This window comes from Cricetulus griseus, chromosome 7 (assembly GCF_003668045.3).
Source record: "Cricetulus griseus strain 17A/GY chromosome 7, alternate assembly CriGri-PICRH-1.0, whole genome shotgun sequence".
NCBI lineage: Eukaryota > Metazoa > Chordata > Mammalia > Rodentia > Cricetidae > Cricetulus > Cricetulus griseus.
The window spans coordinates 76348545-76367456 of NC_048600.1; the positions used below are offsets into that span (position 1 = coordinate 76348545).

Below are 18912 nucleotides of genomic sequence, written 5' to 3' on the forward strand. Positions count from 1 at the left end.
TATTGGAAGGTTTTCTACATTTTTGCTTGAGTCAGGGTCACCACATAGCCCTGGCTGTCCTCAAAATCCTACGGCCTTGATCTCCAGGTGCTAGGATTAAATGCATGAGTCACCACAGCCCAGCCAATTTCTTTCTTATTTGAGGAGAGGGTCAGTAATCTCCCTGCCTCTGTCTTGAGTACCATCCCCTGGCTCTAGCCAGCTTCTTCAGTACATTATTCTTACATCTTTCCACCCGGATCGTTTTGAGAGAGTCATGTCTCCTACACATTTCTTTTTATACCCAAGCATTAAGTTTCCATGAGTCTGGTTTATCCAGGGTATTTGCTAGAATCTTCATTTTATTGAGACTCATTCTTGTTCTCAGTAGTCTCAAGAATTAATTTCCTTTGGGCTATGCAAGTATAATTCAACATCAACGGATGTTTAGTGTACTACTCTGAACTAAAACCCTTGCTTCCTTTAAAAAAAAAAAATTTAGACAGAACTTTGGTAACAAGCACCACTAGAGCCTTGCCATCGTGAGGCAAGTGCACTCCTGCTGAACTATACTCACAGCCTGGGTGGGGGTGTCTGTGTGTGTGTTATTATTCCTGAATTTTTTGATAAGGTCCCATTATGTAGCCTAAACTAGCCCCAAGCTTCATATCTTCTTGCCCCTGCTTCCCGAGTAGCTGGAAATAAAGGAATGCACTGTCTAGTCAGGGAAAGAATTTTGAAAGAATACTTAAGCCCTTGCAAATACTACCTACCCAACTACATATGAATATACATTAACATGCATACATAGTGCATAGTGCCGAGACAGTGGACATCCTGAAAATAATGTATAAAGAAAATACACCCTCTTTGCACTTTCCAGAAAGAAAAGGGTAGATGACATTTGATTCGAGAAAAAAATTTCCCACATTTTAGACCTATTAAAATGCTCTTATTGCTGCAAAATTCACACGTTTGGTAAAAACAAAGCAAAACTATACCTTCCCCGGGATTTATCCACAAGATGTTCTGGAGAGACTCTAGAACCTGGTCTTGGATGCAGGACAGTCTGAGACTGGGACTCTGGGCTGTAGCGACTTGATGTTTTAGTTCTTACAGGTGTAGATGCTAAAGCAGATGGTGAAGTTTGGAATGTTGAAGTAGGAGGCTGCGAGGAAACTTGATTTCTAGCAAAATCTTGTGTGATAATTTGCTGTGAATGAGAAGACGATTAAGTGGTAAAGGCTGTTAGATACCTACCCAAGAGGGTGGTAAGAAGATGAACTTTTTGTTTTGTCTTTGGAGATAGTTTCATTCTAGCACAAAGGGCCTTGAACTCAGCAGTCATTATCATCATCATCATCATCATCATCATCATCATCATCATCATCATCATAAAAGTAGGAAAAGGCTTACACAGATGTGATCAGCAAGTGTGATCAGTCGATGGGTCCTGGGCACCTGCCCCATTCCTTCTGCCTGTGAGGATGGGGGCGGTGGTGGCTGCTGCTGTGGAGATGGTGACTCCTGCTGGGACCGATAGTGATGCAATGGTCCTTCATACTGCCGAGTGGGCTCATCTAATAGACAGTAGGTAGATACATTATCCCAGTGATGCCTGTCCCTGACTCAGTATCAAATATTAATAACTCAGAAAAACATAATAGGATGTGATATGCATCTCTGCATCTTTTTTGTTTTTATATCTTGAAGCCAAAATATACATATATATATATCTTCACTGATAGAAGTATGAAAACTAGGAGAATAAAATGATCATAGAAATGGGCAAAGCTATCAGCCATTTGTGTGTGTGTGTGTGTGTGTGTGTGTGAGAGAGAGAGAGAGACAGAGAGACAGAGACAGAGAGACAGAGAGAGACAGAGTGCATGTGCATGTATGTGTGAATATGCAGGCTAGAGGCTGATGTCAAGTGTCTTTCCTCTATCACTCTTGACTTTTAATTTTTGAGACAAGGTCTCTCAGTGAAGCTGTAGCTCCTGGATTCAGCAAGACTGCCTAGCCAGTGAGCTTTAGCAAGCATTCACCACTCATGCTCCTACACCACCTCCTCCAAGCTAGGGTTACAGGACTCAATGCTATGCCCAGTTTGCTCATGTGGGTTCTAGGTATCCAAAGTCAGGTCCTCGTGCTTGTGTACTGTTACTTTGCCTACACACACCTCCCAGCCCCAGTGCTTCTATTTTCACTAAACTATAAACAAGTGTAACAAAAATAATAACATAAAAGGTGCAATTGTTAGTACAGCTCTAAATGTCTCTAAAGCAGACTGGCCAGCACTACGTTCTTCCCATGGCCTAGACAGGTAATTAGAAGCAAAGGTTAATGCAAATTATGACACGGAAATGGCAAAAACAGACATACTTTCTGCTTGATTTGCCTTAGCCATCTCTGACTGATAGGCCTGTGGTTTGTCCTGGGGTGGTCCTGGGGAGCTGGCAGGACTTATCACCTCAATAGCATCACTAGGTGCTTCATACCTGTGAGAAGACACTTTAAGAAAAGAACCTCATTTTAAAATAAACCCATGCAAAGTTTTAGAAGTCCAAGTTCTTCAAAGCTATTTGCATATTTTAGTTATTTGAGTCTTCTAAAGAAATGTCAGTAGCATTCCACACTAGGAATAAAACTAAAACTTAAACTCAAAAGACCATGAAAGGTACCTTTGTGCTCCTAATCTCAGTAGTTTGTAGGTTTTTAAGCATGAGATGAAGCAGAATTCAGATTTGTGATAAGCCCCTGGGACCTTAAAAAGAAACCACAGGCTAAAACTCATCCAAGGAGATTATGAGTAAGTGAGGGGTGGGTCTCAACCGCTAACCAATTCCAGGAATTCCATTTTTGTGGACCAATCTGATCTTAACACAACAGGTCATAAATCTGCTTCTTTGGCCCAAGACTCAGTTATTGCTTACAAAACATTGTAATGATTTTCTCAGATAACTCAAGTATTACATCGTGAAAGTGAACAGGAGTGGTAGGAAGTATGTGAAGGAAATTACTTCAAAGAGAGGGAGGATATCAACCAATTCTGGAGGATGCCCACACACACCCCTTTAAGATACATACAGCTCTCAAGAAAATTGATGGGCTCTGCAGATGAACGCCATGGGCAACTTTCTACAAACTGCCCATGCTTTAGAGCTGAGATTTGGGGAGAGTAAGGAAGAACTTACTAAGAAACTTCTGTTAGAGGCCATCTCCAGGCTGTGCCAGAGCCTGAGTCAGGGTCCCGACCTTGGCTGAACACAGGCATATAGAAGGTGAACTGCTTGGCCACTGCATATTGCTCTTACTGTTCAAATGAACATGTCTACCTACCTCCCACCTGTTATGGAAATCAATGCTTAGGAACTAAAATAAACCACTATATTGTATAAAATAAACCACTATATTGTAAGTAATTTTCTTACTTAAAAGCTTTGTATTTATTGTTGACTCAACAGTGCTTATGTAACATCTTAAGTGACAAGACTTATAGTATCAGTCTAATTGCAAACTATATTCATGTTGCTCTTGAAGATTAGGGTGTAAGATGAAAGGCGAGGGAGGCTCTCAAGTTACACTGAAACTGACACTAAATAGTTGGTACTAGCCCTTGTGTTGTATTATGCAGGATGTTGCAGTGATGGAAGGGATAACTATACCCAAAAGTAGGACTTGAGACTCTGAGAACTTAGGCTTTCTGTGTTCAGACTGATAAAGAACAAACTTCCAAAGCAACCTACTTCATCTATGACTCCCTCCTAGATGCCTGCACTCTCTTCTCCCTGAGCTAGCAGTTTTCCCACATTGAAAACCTACGTTGTAAACTTTAATTCCAGATTAGAAGAAGTATCTCTTCCACAGTTCATTACCAAGCTGCCCACATCTCTCTGAAAAATTTGCCAACATAAGTGGATACTTGGAGGTAAGAACTGCACTCTATTAGCAGTACTATTGAATTTCCTAAATGGAGATAGTAAAAAGTGACTACACGATTAAACTGCTTCCAGTATCACAACTGCTATTTAAGCATGCTTGTTTTTCTCTAAAATTACATATAGAGAGAATTTAGATAACAGCTAAGAAAAAAAATTAAATTGTATTTGTTCATATATATATATATCTATTTCTATGTATAGAAAGCCATTATTGCTGTCAACTAGGTGCCAGGGTCAGTTCTCTCCTCCCATTATGGGGTTCAGATCATCATTAGTGCTAAGTGGCTTTGCCTGCTGAGGCATCTCATCACACCTAGGAAATTTTAAAAAGCATTTTTGTGTAGTATTTGAGCCTTACTTGCAGGGCAAATATCATAGTAACTAGCCAGACAGAATCAAAATCCAATTCTCAAAAAAGACACAAAATGAATACCAGTCATTACTAGACTCTCTTGAAAACAAACAAACAAACAAACAAACAAACAAAAACAAAAAAAAACACCTACTATCATAGAGGCTTTAAGAGATCAGTGAACCTAGCAAACAATTTCTCAGAGAATACATGTGGTAGTACAGATCTTGAAGATATTCCCATTGCTTTTCAGATGCCTAAATACCTCAGAAGCTCTATTCTCCATCTAGCCATTTCTAACTGTAATTCTATGGGGGTTTTCCTAGATAATACATTCATGGGGATGTGTAAGTCATAAGAACACTAGAAGATACATCTTTGCACCCACAATACTTCCTCTCATATTACTGTCAAGCATTAGGATTGTGTCATACCAGGCGGTGCTTTACCTAAAGAATAAAGTAATTCTTTACTCAGATATCACATTGTGAAACTCAGATTGAGATACATACAGCTACTAGAAGAGTCTGAACTTTGAGAGCCACGTTCCCTCGCATCCTTGTCCGAGGCAATTTGCCGGGTGATGATCACGTCTATGAAGTTAGCTGCAGTAATGGTAGTCTTCCCTCGGGTCCTTAGCTCTTCCTCATATCTGGATTTTGGAGGAGGCCCTTTATCTTTCCCAGCCTCAGAATACACTACTGAGGCATGAGGCTGGGGCTTGCCACTCGGAAGGGCTGAAGAAGTGCACACACACTGAACAGATCTCTTCTCCACCTCCAGGGTTTTCTGCTCTAGCTGCTGCTGTTCACTAACTGCTGCTGACCTGCTTCTCAAATTTTCTTCTAACCTGGCAGCTTCATGCTTACTCTCTTTTGTTTTGGAAACATCCATCTGGGGTGCAGAAGCTGCAGCATCCACAAGAGCAGCCAGGGCATCCGCAGCAGTGTTGTAACGGGAGGCTGGCAGGCCTTGGCTTATTGAAGGGCCCCCAGCAGGCAGTGGCCTGTAAACAAAATAAAATAAAGGTGCTTAAGGCAAGGGTTAAGGGTAGGGTGGGGACTGCTGGGGAAACAAAGGAACAAATTACATTTTAAAAAAGCAAATAGAAAGTCTTGACTATTTTAGTCAGTGGTTTAAAAAATCAATATGGCTCAGCAGGTAAAGGCACTTGCTGCCAAGGGTCACAACTTGAATTTAATCTTCAGAACTATATGGTAGAGAACAGACTCCCACAAGCTGTCCTCTGACTTACACACACACACTTATCAAAAATGTAAGCTAAAAAACAAAACAAAACAAAACAAAAAACACATCCAAGATATGTACTTATTTTAGTCAAAATGCTTGTAAGAGTACAAAAGACTGACATGATTCGTAGCTGAGCAGATGGGTCCAAAGGTGTGATTACACTGGTTCCATTGGTTCCCTGGAAAACACTGGGTCTCTGTTGCAACATGGTCTCCTGAGTTCTTATTGAAGGGGAAGGGGAAGGGGAGCGAACATATCCGTGGCTGCCAGGTCGACCTGGCTGTTCTGATCCTGAAAAGGTAAAAGAAACAGGAACAGTGATAATTCAAAAGCAGCAGCTACAGAAATAAAGGCAGCAAAATTTATGAAATTTTTTAATTTCTAGTATTACTAAATAGAAAATGAGAATAAGAAACTTGATACCATACTTTCTAGAAATGGATTCTAAGTTTCTCAATAAAGATACGGTAAAAACCCAACAAAAATTAAACAAAATTTCAATTGTCATTTACTGTCATTTTCATTTTTGTTAGGCATTGCTATCTCCATTCCAGAAAGGAAAGAGAAGACCCAACATCGAAGTACTATACATCTTAGCTTCTCATGCTACAGATTGTGCTAAGTTTAGTATCATCTCCCAAATCAAACAACTTTCCATGCATCACAATGAAAGTAAATACAGCAGGTGCATTGCAGCTTGGGGTTCCTGCACACTCAACCACAGTTCCTCCTATTTTGCCTTTTTGTGTCTACATACACATGTGCATACATGTGCATGGCCAGAGACCAATCCCTGTCATTCCTCAGGTATTTCCACCTTGTTTTTTGAAACAGTCTCTCACTGGCCTAAAGTCTAGAGATTGGGAAGGCAAGTTGACTAGTGAGCAACAGGGATCAAACTGGCGAAGACTTAACAGCTTTGCTTTTACAAGCACATGGCACCAGACCCAGTGTTTTTACATGGTTTGGCAACCAAACTCAGGTTGCTAAACTTATGTGGCAAGCACTTTACAAACTGGACTATCTTACCTCCCTTGCCCCTTGCTCTTACTTCTCCTTACCAATTACATTTGTTTCAGAAAGCTCTGTCTTCCACAGCTACCCTTCTTTGAGGTTTGAGAGTTTTACTCACTTAGCTTTAACTCTCTCATAGCAGAGCTGGGAGAATCTTAAACTCTTAAGTCCCTGATCAATTTCTTTTCTATTTTCCTTGTACTCTGTCTTCTCTCCAACCTTCTACCTCATTCTTTGCCTGTGTAAGAGCTAGACATTTTAGCACAGACTTACTCCCGTAGCCAGGACCACTTCAGCCATACTTTGTGACAATTTCCTTCCTTCTGAATATATTTTGGCATATAACAGTATTTCTATAAGACCGATGCCTAGAAGTGGAACTGCTAATCAATTAGTCTGCAATGTTTTTTATGCATAAGAGTTACATTGCATCTGTCATATATATTAGTGTCTGTTGTCAAGCTGCTACATGGAAAAGATCAATTGAGTTATCTAATGAGAATAGTGAAATTTGATATTTTTACCTATCACTTTGCAAATCAGTGGGATCAACATGTGTTACCAAAGTTCTATATCGTTCGAATTTGACTCTAATTTTAAATGTTTCATATAATCTACATGGACTCAACATTATGGTCTTAATACATAATTTATAATATTACAGGCATTTTTAAGAGCCAGGCTATTGGTGGTTTTTTTCTATGTATAAATAATGGGTTATATTTAAATGTATTTCAGGTGTGCAACCACATTGAGTACAAACCACATAAATCATCAGGAATAATATGACTGGATAAAATGTGATGATTTAGCTTTGGGTTCCATCCACCTGCTTACATTACCAATGATTTCATAGGGTTTGTCCCTCATTAAAATACGAACTCAACATCCTCTTGCCATTGTATCTTCCTTTCTGTACCTACCTGTGCAACCATTATCTCACTTTCCTTTTGCCTACACCTACTTTGCCCTTTGGATGGCATCTAGAGACTGACAGACTCCTTTCTTCACACCTGCCTGTGGAAACCTCTTGACCACGGTTTCAACTCTTGTAGAACAGTCTTGTAGTGTCAGATTAGTATATATGACAATATGGACCTAGTAAATGATCTTACTTGATTAAATAATCAAGAAAGAAAAATGTATCAAGGATAAAGCTGATGGCTCAAATGTCTGTAAAATTAAATATGTCCAAAATAAATATAGTATCTGCTGTTCCTGATGGTGACCTGTTTCATGCCATCACTCTAAATGCCGACACACACACACACACACACACACACACACACACACACACACACACACTTACTTCTTAACTCTTTTCTTATTATGAGACAGGATCTTGCTATGAATGCCAGGCTGATATCAAATATACAATCCTCCTGCCTCAGCTTAGGTGTAGTAGTTTGAAAGCTGGGTATGGTAATCTAAATGAAAATGGTCCCCAAAGGCTCACAGGGAATTAGGAGGTGTGGGTTTTTTTGTTTTGTTTTGAGTACACATAGCCTTTTTGGAGGAAGTGTGTCTCAGGGGGTGGACTTTGAGGTTTAGAAAGCCACACCCAGTGTCATTTTTCTCTATCTGCTGCCTACATATCAGGACATAGGACTCTTAGGCCTCCAGCCCCATGTCTGCCTACACACTAGCATGCTTCCCACAATGGTGACAACGGACTAGACCGCTGAACTGTAAGCCAGTCCCAATTAAATGTTATCTTTTAAGAGCTGCTGGGTCATGGTGTCTCTTCACAGCAACAGAAACCTAAGATACTGGGTTATAGTCATGTGACATCAGGTTGAGCTCAGCTGTATTTTAATTTGCAGCTCAATCTTATTTTACAACCTATTATGTTACTGTCAACTCTATTTGATTCTGCTTCTATGTCCTCAGCAGCTTCTTTCTGGCCATTCTCAGTGTCTGAATGTGTCACGCCACAGTTGGCACACACATGAATTCCTGAGACAATTTCACTGAATGGCCCATGCCCAACTTCAGGGTTCTGACACACCCCATGCCACTGATCACATGACTCACTTCCTAAACAGAATGGCAGTGCTTCACTGTAAACACTATATTCAAGATGCCAAATCTCCTTCTAACCAGATTTTCATTCCCCCTTTAAACTAGAGCTTGGTCTGTTCTTTTGTCTTCAAGAGTCTCATACTTAGTATTTTCAGGAGCAACTGAAGACCCATGTTGCTTGGGCCCAATTAAAATGGCACTTTTATCATGGAAAGTCCCTTCCAGCTTCTATAACACTTTTGCTTATATTTTACACTGACTTTCCATCATCTTACAATTTTTGTTTGCCTATATAGAATAATTAAGCATAATGCCTCACAGGAAGTCATCAGGAACTGTGATGAAAGAAAGGGCAAAGCTTCTCACTGACCTGGTCGTAGGTAGATATCAGAGGAGGAAGCAGCAGAGAGCCTTTCACGTTCTCGTTCACGTTCTCGTTCACGTTCTCGTTCCCTTTCCCTTTCCCTTTCACGTTCCCGCTCTCGCTCTCGCTCCCGCTCCCGCTCCCGCTCCTTCTCCCTTTCCCGCTCTCGATCCCTCTCAGCATTTGCAGCTGCTGCAAGGTGTGTTGGGTGTCCTGTAAAACACGAATCTGCAAGTTAAAGACAAAATTGTCAGCCTATCATGTTAAACCTGTAAATGACTGAAAAGAGTCAACAGGCTAAAAATACAGATGATGAAGTTTATTTTAAGAGTCTCAGATAACAAATGGAGCATTGTATAAATAAGCATTTAGGGTATCTGTGGAGTATCTAGGTACAGGTATTATGTTAAATGAAAAGAAGGATGGAAGAACAATGCTCAGAATTCCTCTGTAAGCTACACCAGAAAAACTAGTGTCTTGGTCTTATTAGAGATGTATAAATTTTAAGCAATTTTGTTTGAGAAATAGAGGGCATTATTTTAAACATGTATATGCTCTCCCTAGCAAAATCATTGTCTTATTTTCTGGAACCCTTGCTCCCTTTTCATCTAGAACAAGCCAGATATGTTAGCTTGGAGCATCTCACCTGGAGACAAAGAAGCAGCGTTGTATGGTCTGGGAGGGAAAGTAATCTGTGTACCAGGGATGTAAGTGATTCTGTCCATGGGAGGAGTGCTTGCTCCCCCAGCATGAGGCACTAAAATTGTTGGCGGCATATTGGTCAGGTCAATGATTCCTATCCAAAAGACAAACACACTTTATGTTAGGCATTACCGCAAACTGACACCTAACTCCAGAAGCATACATGGTTTTTCCATTTTTTCTTTTTACAATACAATGATAATTTGCATTGGATATAAATAAGCATGCATTAAAAATTACCATTGCTTCTTAAGACCTCTTTAAACCTAAAGGAGGATATGAAAGCACTGAGCTCTACACAAGAAACTTCAGATATGGATTATTAAAGAAAACATGAACTTTAAACACTTCCACAATTATACGGCTTATTTACTTTAATGTTCACTGTCACAACTCATCTCAATGTATTACTTCCTTTGCTTTCAAGTGCAAAAGTCTATAGAGACAAGTATAAGCTTCTTTTATGTTTCCATTTAACAAGGATGTATTAATTACTAGCAAATGTGAAAAAATGCTACACACCTCTTGTAGCTGGATAAGGGAGACCCAATGGCTGCTCTCGTGGGGACAGTCCCCTGGCAACATCAGGGCGCAAATTCACTTGCATCTGCTGTGAGGTAATGTAATCATTTAGGATTGTCTGTCTTGTATTCTCCATTGCATAAAGCTGGTACTGACTCGGGTATCCTGGGGTTGGTGAAAGCTGTCTCTGAAACAGGTAAGCAGCAGCTGCTGAGTGAAAGAAAGAAAGAAAAAAAAAATTGCAGAGTTATGAGATTAATCTGCTAAGTGTTGTCCCCAGAAACAGTGAGGAAACGCTGCCTACTGAGGTAGTGCAATAGCTACTTTCACTGAACTCCAGGGAGTACAGAGATTCATTTCAGACCTTAATACATGAGCTATATGAGTCTAACTCCTTCCATTGTTTGCTTGCTTTTGTTTGAGACAGGGTTTCACTATGTAGCTCTGGCTGTCCTGGATATTGTTCTGTACAGACCAGGCTGGCCTTGAACTCAGAGATCCCCCTGCCTCTGCCTCCAGAGTGCTGGGATTAAAGGTGTGTGCCACCATGACCTGTAAACCTAACTCATTCTAATGCCTGAGATGTAACAGAAAAGGGGAGGACGGGTTTTGAACATTTCTGAAGTAGTTTTGTTCTCAGTCACTGTCATAAAACTTACTATGTTTTCACTGATTATAGGAGAGCTAGAGTTGAAAAATTAAAGTCCTTTTTGACAACACAACAGTGGGAGTGCATATAAAACAATTTCTAACATAGAAATATTATTTTTCTAGAGGTAAAAATAATTGTATACAACATCCAGTAATGCATGGATTTTGGGGAAAAAAAAAAAAAAGCAAACCTTTTCTATAAAGGGGGGCCAGATGAGAATTGTTTTAGATTTTAAGAGCTATACAGTATTTCTCACAGCTACTTTTATTATGCTGTGGAAGAAGCTATGAACAAAACAAACAAATGGCTAGGGCCATGTTCTAAAAAAACATTATCTACAGGAACAGGATTTGGTATTAGTCCCTGAATAAAAGCATGACACAAGATGCAATGAAGTATGATTTAAAAAAAAAAAAAGTAGGAGATAATGTCTCTTCTCAAAATCATTTAAAATCTAGCTCAGACCACTAAAAAAAAGGACAATAAGATGAAAGTACTAAACCGGGCGTTGGTGGCGCACGCCTTTAATCCCAGCACTCGGGAGGCAGAGGCAGGCGGATCTCTGTGAGTTCGAGGCCAGCCTGGTCTACAGAGCGAGTGCCAGGATAGGCTCCAAAGCTACACAGAGAAACCCTGTCTCAAAAAACCAAAAAAGAAAAAGAAAAAGAAAAAAAAAAAAAAAAGATGAAAGTACTATTAAATAAAGGTCTATGACAGACACTGAACAATTATACAAAGTTGTGTCTGAAAGTTAAGGGAACCATTCATATGTACATTTTCCCCTGAAGATAGCAAACACCACTGATATGTTTTCTAGACCATTTATGTAACTTTTCGTCCAGAACTCCAAGTCAATTGGGTGTGACTACTGAGACACATTTCCTCTGGGAGACATTCTCCTGAGCACAGGTGATCTACAAATCACAATGGGTTGTATCCCACGGAGTATGTAACAGTGCAAGTGTCAGAAACTGGGATCGCATTGAATAATATATTAATCCACGACCTACGCTTCGTGGTGCTGCACACTGTACCCATCAATTACTTCTACTCATAAGTGAGGGTTGTGGCTCTAGTAAAGTGTCTGCTGGCTACCTTTTGCTTTCACACCATTGCTCAGTCAAAAGTTTAAGTGTAATGAACCATTTTTATGTTGACCTGTAATCTCTGTATCAGGTTTAGGGTCAAGTAACAATTTGGCAATAGCAGAGCTTTCAAATAAAATATTCCCATAAGTTCTTAGCTATCTAAAATAAGAGTAACTCAGGCTTTTACATGAAAAATTTTTGTTTACTTTGTATGTATTGAGGTTTATGTGCAGGTATGAATATTTCCTACAAAGTGGGCTTGGGGGGTCGGAGGACAACCTATGGGAGTTTATTTTCCCCTTTCACCTTAGAATCCATTTTACTAACCTGGCTTTTCTGGCTTTTAATGTGGTAACCTGGTAAAAACTACTGTAAGAACCAGGATATAGCTCAAGAACAGGCTACCCCTGAACTCAAGAAATCCACCTACCTCTGCCTCCCAAGTGCTGGGACTAAAAATGTGCAACATGATACCCAACTTTCTAGAAGGGTTTTGTCACTTAATTGTCTTTACACTATAGCTTCATTAAAAAACAAAACACAAAGCTAACATGCCTAGGGGATTTCTTTCATAACAGAGAGGCAATGGTAAGATTTAGTCACCATTTAGTTTAAGAGAAGGCACTGACCTTCAATAGGAAAACTATGATGTAATCAGCATACAGTCATATAGATACAGTGTTTCTTTGCTGTAAATTGTCATTAAATATTGAGCTTACCAGGATCCAAAGCCCTGTGGAAGGGCATGGCTGGATCCAAGTGCGTGGGAAGGTGGCTCCGATAAACCTCTCCTGCAGCGCTGCTCCTATGATGGGGATCAAATGGGCTGTGACTCAGGACAGGATCCACCCCGGGCACTGGAGACTTGGCTGGTACACTTTCTCTTTGGGTTGGGGTCAGAGTCGATTTCCTTTCATGACTGGTCGACTTGCTGGAAGAAACTGTAACAGCAATAACAAAGTGCCAATGGCACAAATCCCTGAGAAAACTTCAACGTGTGCCCCTATACATAAAGTCCTATCTTGTAATATGTGCAAGTTTAAGAACTAGTAGGAGCCTAGAAACGTGGAGACCACTGTGACCGTTTGGATCACAGCAGCAGTTCTAACCCACCTCTTATTAAGAACATGAGGTCATGAGGGTCAATAATCTTCTCTAAGTTCCACTGTAAATGACTGTGTTTCCTACATGGCATTAACACCTACATTCTAAAACAAAACGCATCGATTGTGGCCCCACATGTAGCAAATCTCAAATTCTTCCCTCCGTGTGTTTCCTAAACAACTTGCTACCTGTCAACCATAAGTTAGCCTATTTTGCTCCCTTCAGTCTGCTCTTCAATGATTCTTTACATAATAAACACCCATTTGACTCCCCTCCCCACACTCAGACATACTTGGTACTCTGATTGGACTGGTTCCTACACACCTAACATATCCATACAGCTTACACCAATCTCCTTGTGGAGAATTCTGTGTATCGTAAAGTAAACCACATTAGTCATGTTACCTAATTTCTCTTTAAAAAATTCTTTTCCTTTAAAAAAAAAAAATCATGTGTTGGTATTTGCCCTGCAGTATATCTATGCACCGCACCACATGTACACAGTGTCCTTAGAGGTCAGAAGAGAGTGTCAGATCCCCCAGGACTGGAGAGTTACAGGTGGTGGTTAGGTGCCTTGTGGGTGCTGGGAAGTGAACCTGGATCCTCTGCAAGAGTAACAAGTGTTCTTAATAGCAGAACCTTCTTTTCAGCCCTATTCTTTTATTTCTGCAGTGCTGCAGATTAAACCCCACATACTTTATACATTTTGAAGGGAGTAATTCACTGATATTAAATATACACATGATATTTATTATACAAGTATCATTAGTGCTTCTGTTGTATCTTTTTTTCAAATAGTGGCTCACTTGGTAGCTCTCAAAACTTGGTTCTGCCTTATCCTTGCCTCCCAAATGCTGAGAATATAGGTGTGGATCACCACACCCAGCTACTGATAGTACAAATGTGGCTATAACCAAACAAATCTCCCTATCAAAATAAAATCTTGCTGGTTTATCCTGCCTGATTCCAAGTCCTTTTCCCTCTTGAAGACCACCCCTCCTCTGGCTTCTGTGCCACTAAGCATTCCTGATCTTCACCATCCAGCCCAAGACCTAACACAGCGGTTCTCTTCCTAATGCTGTGACCCTTTAATACAGTTCTTAACATTGTGGTGACTCCCAACCATAAGATTATTTCACTGCTACTTCATAAGTGTAATTCTGCTACTGTTATGAATCATAATGAAAATATCTGTTATGTAGGATTATTTGATATGTGACCTAAATGGGGTCACAACCCACAGATTGAGAACAACTGGCCTAACAGGTAAGATCTCAAAATATACACATTGAGCTCTAGAGAACACATTTCCACCTCCCCAGTGCTGGAATTAATGGCAGACATCACTATGCCCAGCCCCCCACATCTCAATTTGTCAGTGTAAACATTTTATTGACTGAATTTTGCTGATTGGGTTACTGCCCTAGTCTTACACCCTGTGGATCTTGAGATCTAGATCTAATGATTTGGTGTTTTCTATTTGTTAGAGGTAAAAAAAATGTTGCAACAAAAGCCATACCATCAGAAGTTCTGTTCATCATGGGTGAGCCTCTGGATATGGTGTTTTGGTAACTCACAGGGGTCCTTCGAGCACTGGTGTCATCATAGATTCCGGGGCTCAGCTGTGCTTTGGGAGCTTCATGCAGTGTAGACCTGAGAACGGAGGGGCCAGAGCTCACAACTGACGTGTGCCGGGGACGCACTGGCTCGCCGGCTTTCACATCCTCGTATTTTCCCCGTTCTACTACTTTTATGCTCTCTGGTACAATTTCCAGCATTCCACGGGGTAGTTTGCTAGGCCCTGTGATTAAGGACTTCACATTGTGTTTGATAGCTGATTGACCTGAGTTGTTGTCAAATTTGATTGGTGTGCCCTAAAGGGAATGAAACAAACATTACAGGTAGCAGAGTTCTAGATACCGTCCCTGGCTCATTGCAATTATACACACTTCCAAATTATTCATTTTAAACTACATATAAAAGAAAAACTGATATATATGTGAAAGATTTACTACTAAGAAGTCTGATGTAAGAACTACCTAGAACAACTGTCATAGTTTTATAATTGCTTCACAAATGTCAGTCTTAAGTGGGATTGCTGACAGAGCCATGATCCACTTACCTGGGAAATGGAACCCTCAATTATTGGCCTTGTGCTCTGGACCACTTCTGGAGTTTTTCGGCTTTCCTGAGTTAGAATATCTTGTCGTGGGATCTCATGAATGGAACGTCCCATTTCTTTGATAGTGGTGATACCATCATATGGTTTTCCTTTGGTAATGGCGCCTTCAAATGCTCGGATAGGAGGACTTTCCCTTTTAATCTGTTTGGGATATTTAAGGCCATCTTCAAAGCTATCAGTTGTTGCTCTTGGTGTGCCTTTAGGAAGAAATCAGGAAACATACTTGTTAAAAAAAACGCTAATGGTTGTAGAGTCCTACCACTGAATTTCTAACATAGACCTTCAAGTAGGCATTCATCACTCATTATGTTTTAGGATTACTCAAAATATATATATATAAGAGTGTATCATTCGTGCCAGTTTCACAATGGCTCTTATAAAGATGTCTTAGTATAAAAGATCCAACAACTAAAACATTCTGTTAAATGTTATAGCTAAGAGAAAAGTTAAGATTAAGGCTTAATATTTAATACTTCAAAGGGTAAGATATCTTGAAAAGTAGGTTTAATATTCTGTAAAATTAATATTAAACTACCTTGCCAGTGAATCAGTTTATAATAAAAAGGTAAAACACAATGTACCCTGCATTATGGAACCAGATAGCACAGTCCTTTCTTTGAGTTCAGAATGAGGGCTCCCTCTAGGTAATGCCCGACATATCAGACCTTGAAAAACAGTAAAGAAATCCAGTTATTAGATATGATATCGTTAATTCACGATACTGAATATTGTCTATAGGAAATATAATTTTGATAAAAAGCACTGTGAAGGAAGGGATGTCATTTCAAAATTGTACACAATTCAGAAACTATCACAAAGGACTGGTGAGATGACTCAGCATGTAAGGGTACTGGCAGCCAAGCCAGATAATTTAAGTTTACTCCTCAAGCTCCATTTGGTGGAAAGAGAGAACTAATTCCTGCAAATTGTCTTCTGATCTCCACATGAGCACACCACATACCTGCATGTGTGTACAAGACATGCACAACAAACAACAAAAGATTTAAATTTACATAATAAGCACTAATAAAAGATGAAAGTCACCAAAATAAAAATGAAACTTAGCTGGGCATGGTGGAATACATCTTTAATCCCAGCACTCAGAAGACAAAGGTAGGCTGTGATGTCAGAGTTCAAGACCAGCTAGGGCTAGAGTGAGAACCTGTCTTGTTTGTTGTTTTATCCCATCACCTCCCAACACCTTTCCCCCCTTTCTTTTTCATTTCTTACATGAAGATCCCCAGCAGAAAGTAAAACCCCATGAAGTCCTCTTTTTAAAATAATCAACAATAAATCCAGAACACCTGGGCATTTTCAGAAGCCTTGCTAATCAGAGGAAGAACTATAACCGGAAGTCAATTTGGACAGCATAATCAAAACTTTAAAATATATCTTATAAATGTCGATACATTTTAGGTTTTAAATATAGCATAGATAACATTTACTGAGATCTAATTATAGAGTTTTTTTGTGTTTAAAATTGATTTTCTCCTTCTTATAGTCTCCTTTTCCTGTATGCTAGAATCTATTTCCTTCACTCCTACACAAATACACATATATAAAAATTTGGAAGAAATGTAGTATTTTGACATTTGATACATCTTCCTAAGATTGCATAATTGCAATTTACCCTGCAGCCAAATAAAATTCCAATGTGTTTGTGGACCACATTCATCTTATGATGGACATCTAGGCTGATTCCATTTCTTTGCTATTATGAAAAGAGCAGCAATACACATGGGTGAGGAAGTATCTCTGTAGTAGTCTAGAAAGCCCTTTGGGTGAATGCCCAAACAGGATGGCACTGGCTCAAAAACAGACATGAAGATAGATGAATCCGAAGGCCGAGACAAAAACCCATATGGCTGTAGTCATCTGGTTTCTGACCAAGTTGACAAAAATACTCAATCAGGAAAGAAAGCTGCTTAAACAAATGGTGCCAGGAAGCTGGATAACCATATGAAGAAACCACTAATCTGGAACAAACATCAACTCCAAACAGATCAAGACCTAAATATAAGGCCTGAAACTGTGAAAATGCTAGAAGAAAATAATTCAAGATAAAGTCAGAGTAAAGGACTTTGTGAATAGGACTTGAGTTACTAAGAGGAAACAGCCAATTATTAACAAACAGGATCTGACAGAATTAAAATCTATACCACAAAAGACAACTGGTAATCATTCCAAGTGAAGAGGTAGCCCACAGAATAAAGAAAAGCTTTGCTAACTATAAATACAAGAAGAGTACCATTTAGAATATACAAAGAACTAAAAACCCTAAATTCAATAATAAGAAAATAGGCTGAGAGCTTACTGAGAGGTCTCAAAGGAGAAAATATGGACAATAAATGTGTGTGTCAAACACAGAGAGAGAGAGAGAGAGAGAGAGAGAGAGAGAGAGAGAGAGAGAGAGAGAGAGAGAGAGAGAGAGAGAGAAGACCTCACACTATAGATCAAGGAGGCCTTGAAATCACCTGCCTCTGCCTCCTGGGATTAAAGGTGTGAGCCACCAACCCCCAGCAGCCAATAAATATTTTAAGTGTACAACATCCTTTAGCCATCAGGGAAATGCAAATTAAAGCTATTTTGATATTCTATCTCATCCCTGCCAGAATGAATTTCATAAAGAAAACAATTACAACAAATGCTGGGGAGAATGTATGAAAACAGAACTCTTATTCAGTGGTGGTAGGGGTATGAACTAGTGCTGACATTACAGAAACCACTATTCAAGTTTCTTAATCAGCAGTAGACAAAACATTCATGACCCCACTCTACAACTCCTAGGAATCTAAACTCTAAGTGCATCTTAGTTGAAAATCACTGCTCAACTTTGAAATATATCTGGGGAGAATGGAAAATGAGAAATACGACACTGTAAAAATTACAGAAAATAAATGAAATATACATACCCAAATAAGGAGTTAAAAAATGATATGCTTGCTGGGTGTTGGTGGCGCAAGCCTTTAATCCCAGCACTCAGGAGGCAGAGGCAGGCGGATCTCTGAATTCAAGGCCAGGCCAGCCTGGTCTCCAGAGCGAGTGCCAGGATAGGCTCCAAAGGTATATAGAGAAACCCTGTCTCGAAAAACCAAAAAAAAATCCTAAAAAGTTTCACTGAAGGGGCTGGGAAGATGGCTTAGTGGGTAAAGTGCCTGCTGTTTAAGCCTGACAGACATGGAAAGAGTCTGTAAACCCAAAGGTGGATGGGCGGAAATCAAGGACTCAATGACTAGCCAGTCTGGCTAAAATCCTAACCTTGGGTTCACTGTGTGATGGTGGAAAATAGCCTATACTGAATGCTGGTTTGGGGGGGGGGGGGCATTGAGCCATCTCTCTAGCTACAAATGATGTTCTGTTTCATTTTTTAAATAGAGAAAATATACTGTGAGAAAACTATACAGGACATACTTGTCTTGAATATTTCACCTAGATTAAATCACAAGCGGTTGGTTGTGGTTTGAATATATATAGCCCCCACAGACTCATGTATCTGAATACTTGGCCCATAGGGAGTGCCACTATTTGGAGGTGTGGCCTTGCTGAAGTAGGTGTGGACTTGGAGGAAGTCTGTCACCATGGGGGCAGGATTTCAGGTCTCATACATGTTCAAGCTATGCCCAATACAATCTCTCCTGCTGCTACCTGTGGATCAAGATGTAGAACACAGCACCGTTTCCAGCACCATGTCTGCATGCATGCTGCCATGGTGATAATGGACTAAATCTCTGAACGG

General features: G+C 39.9%; 1 protein-coding gene across 33 annotated transcripts in view; it reads right to left on the reverse strand.

The window, feature by feature from the left end:
• Window positions 1-18912, reverse strand: part of Ncor1 (nuclear receptor corepressor 1) — a 146267-nt gene that overhangs the window by 14165 nt on the left and 113190 nt on the right. For 23 of the 33 annotated variants that reach the window (XM_027427201.2, XM_027427194.2, XM_027427199.2 and 20 more), the window contains 12 exons: window positions 15758-15841; window positions 15117-15373; window positions 14514-14868; window positions 12610-12831; window positions 10151-10360; window positions 9573-9722; window positions 8933-9154; window positions 5646-5817; window positions 4788-5281; window positions 2365-2493; window positions 1396-1559; window positions 981-1192 (listed from right to left, as the gene is read on the reverse strand). In XM_027427201.2, coding sequence (XP_027283002.1) covers window positions 981-1192; window positions 1396-1559; window positions 2365-2493; window positions 4788-5281; window positions 5646-5817; window positions 8933-9154; window positions 9573-9722; window positions 10151-10360; window positions 12610-12831; window positions 14514-14868; window positions 15117-15373; window positions 15758-15841 — 2671 coding nt within the window. The remainder of the gene's footprint in view (window positions 1-980; window positions 1193-1395; window positions 1560-2364; window positions 2494-4787; window positions 5282-5645; window positions 5818-8932; window positions 9155-9572; window positions 9723-10150; window positions 10361-12609; window positions 12832-14513; window positions 14869-15116; window positions 15374-15757; window positions 15842-18912) is intronic. The other 10 variants (XM_027427202.2, XM_027427208.2, XM_027427185.2 and 7 more) reach the window with 7 other exon arrangements.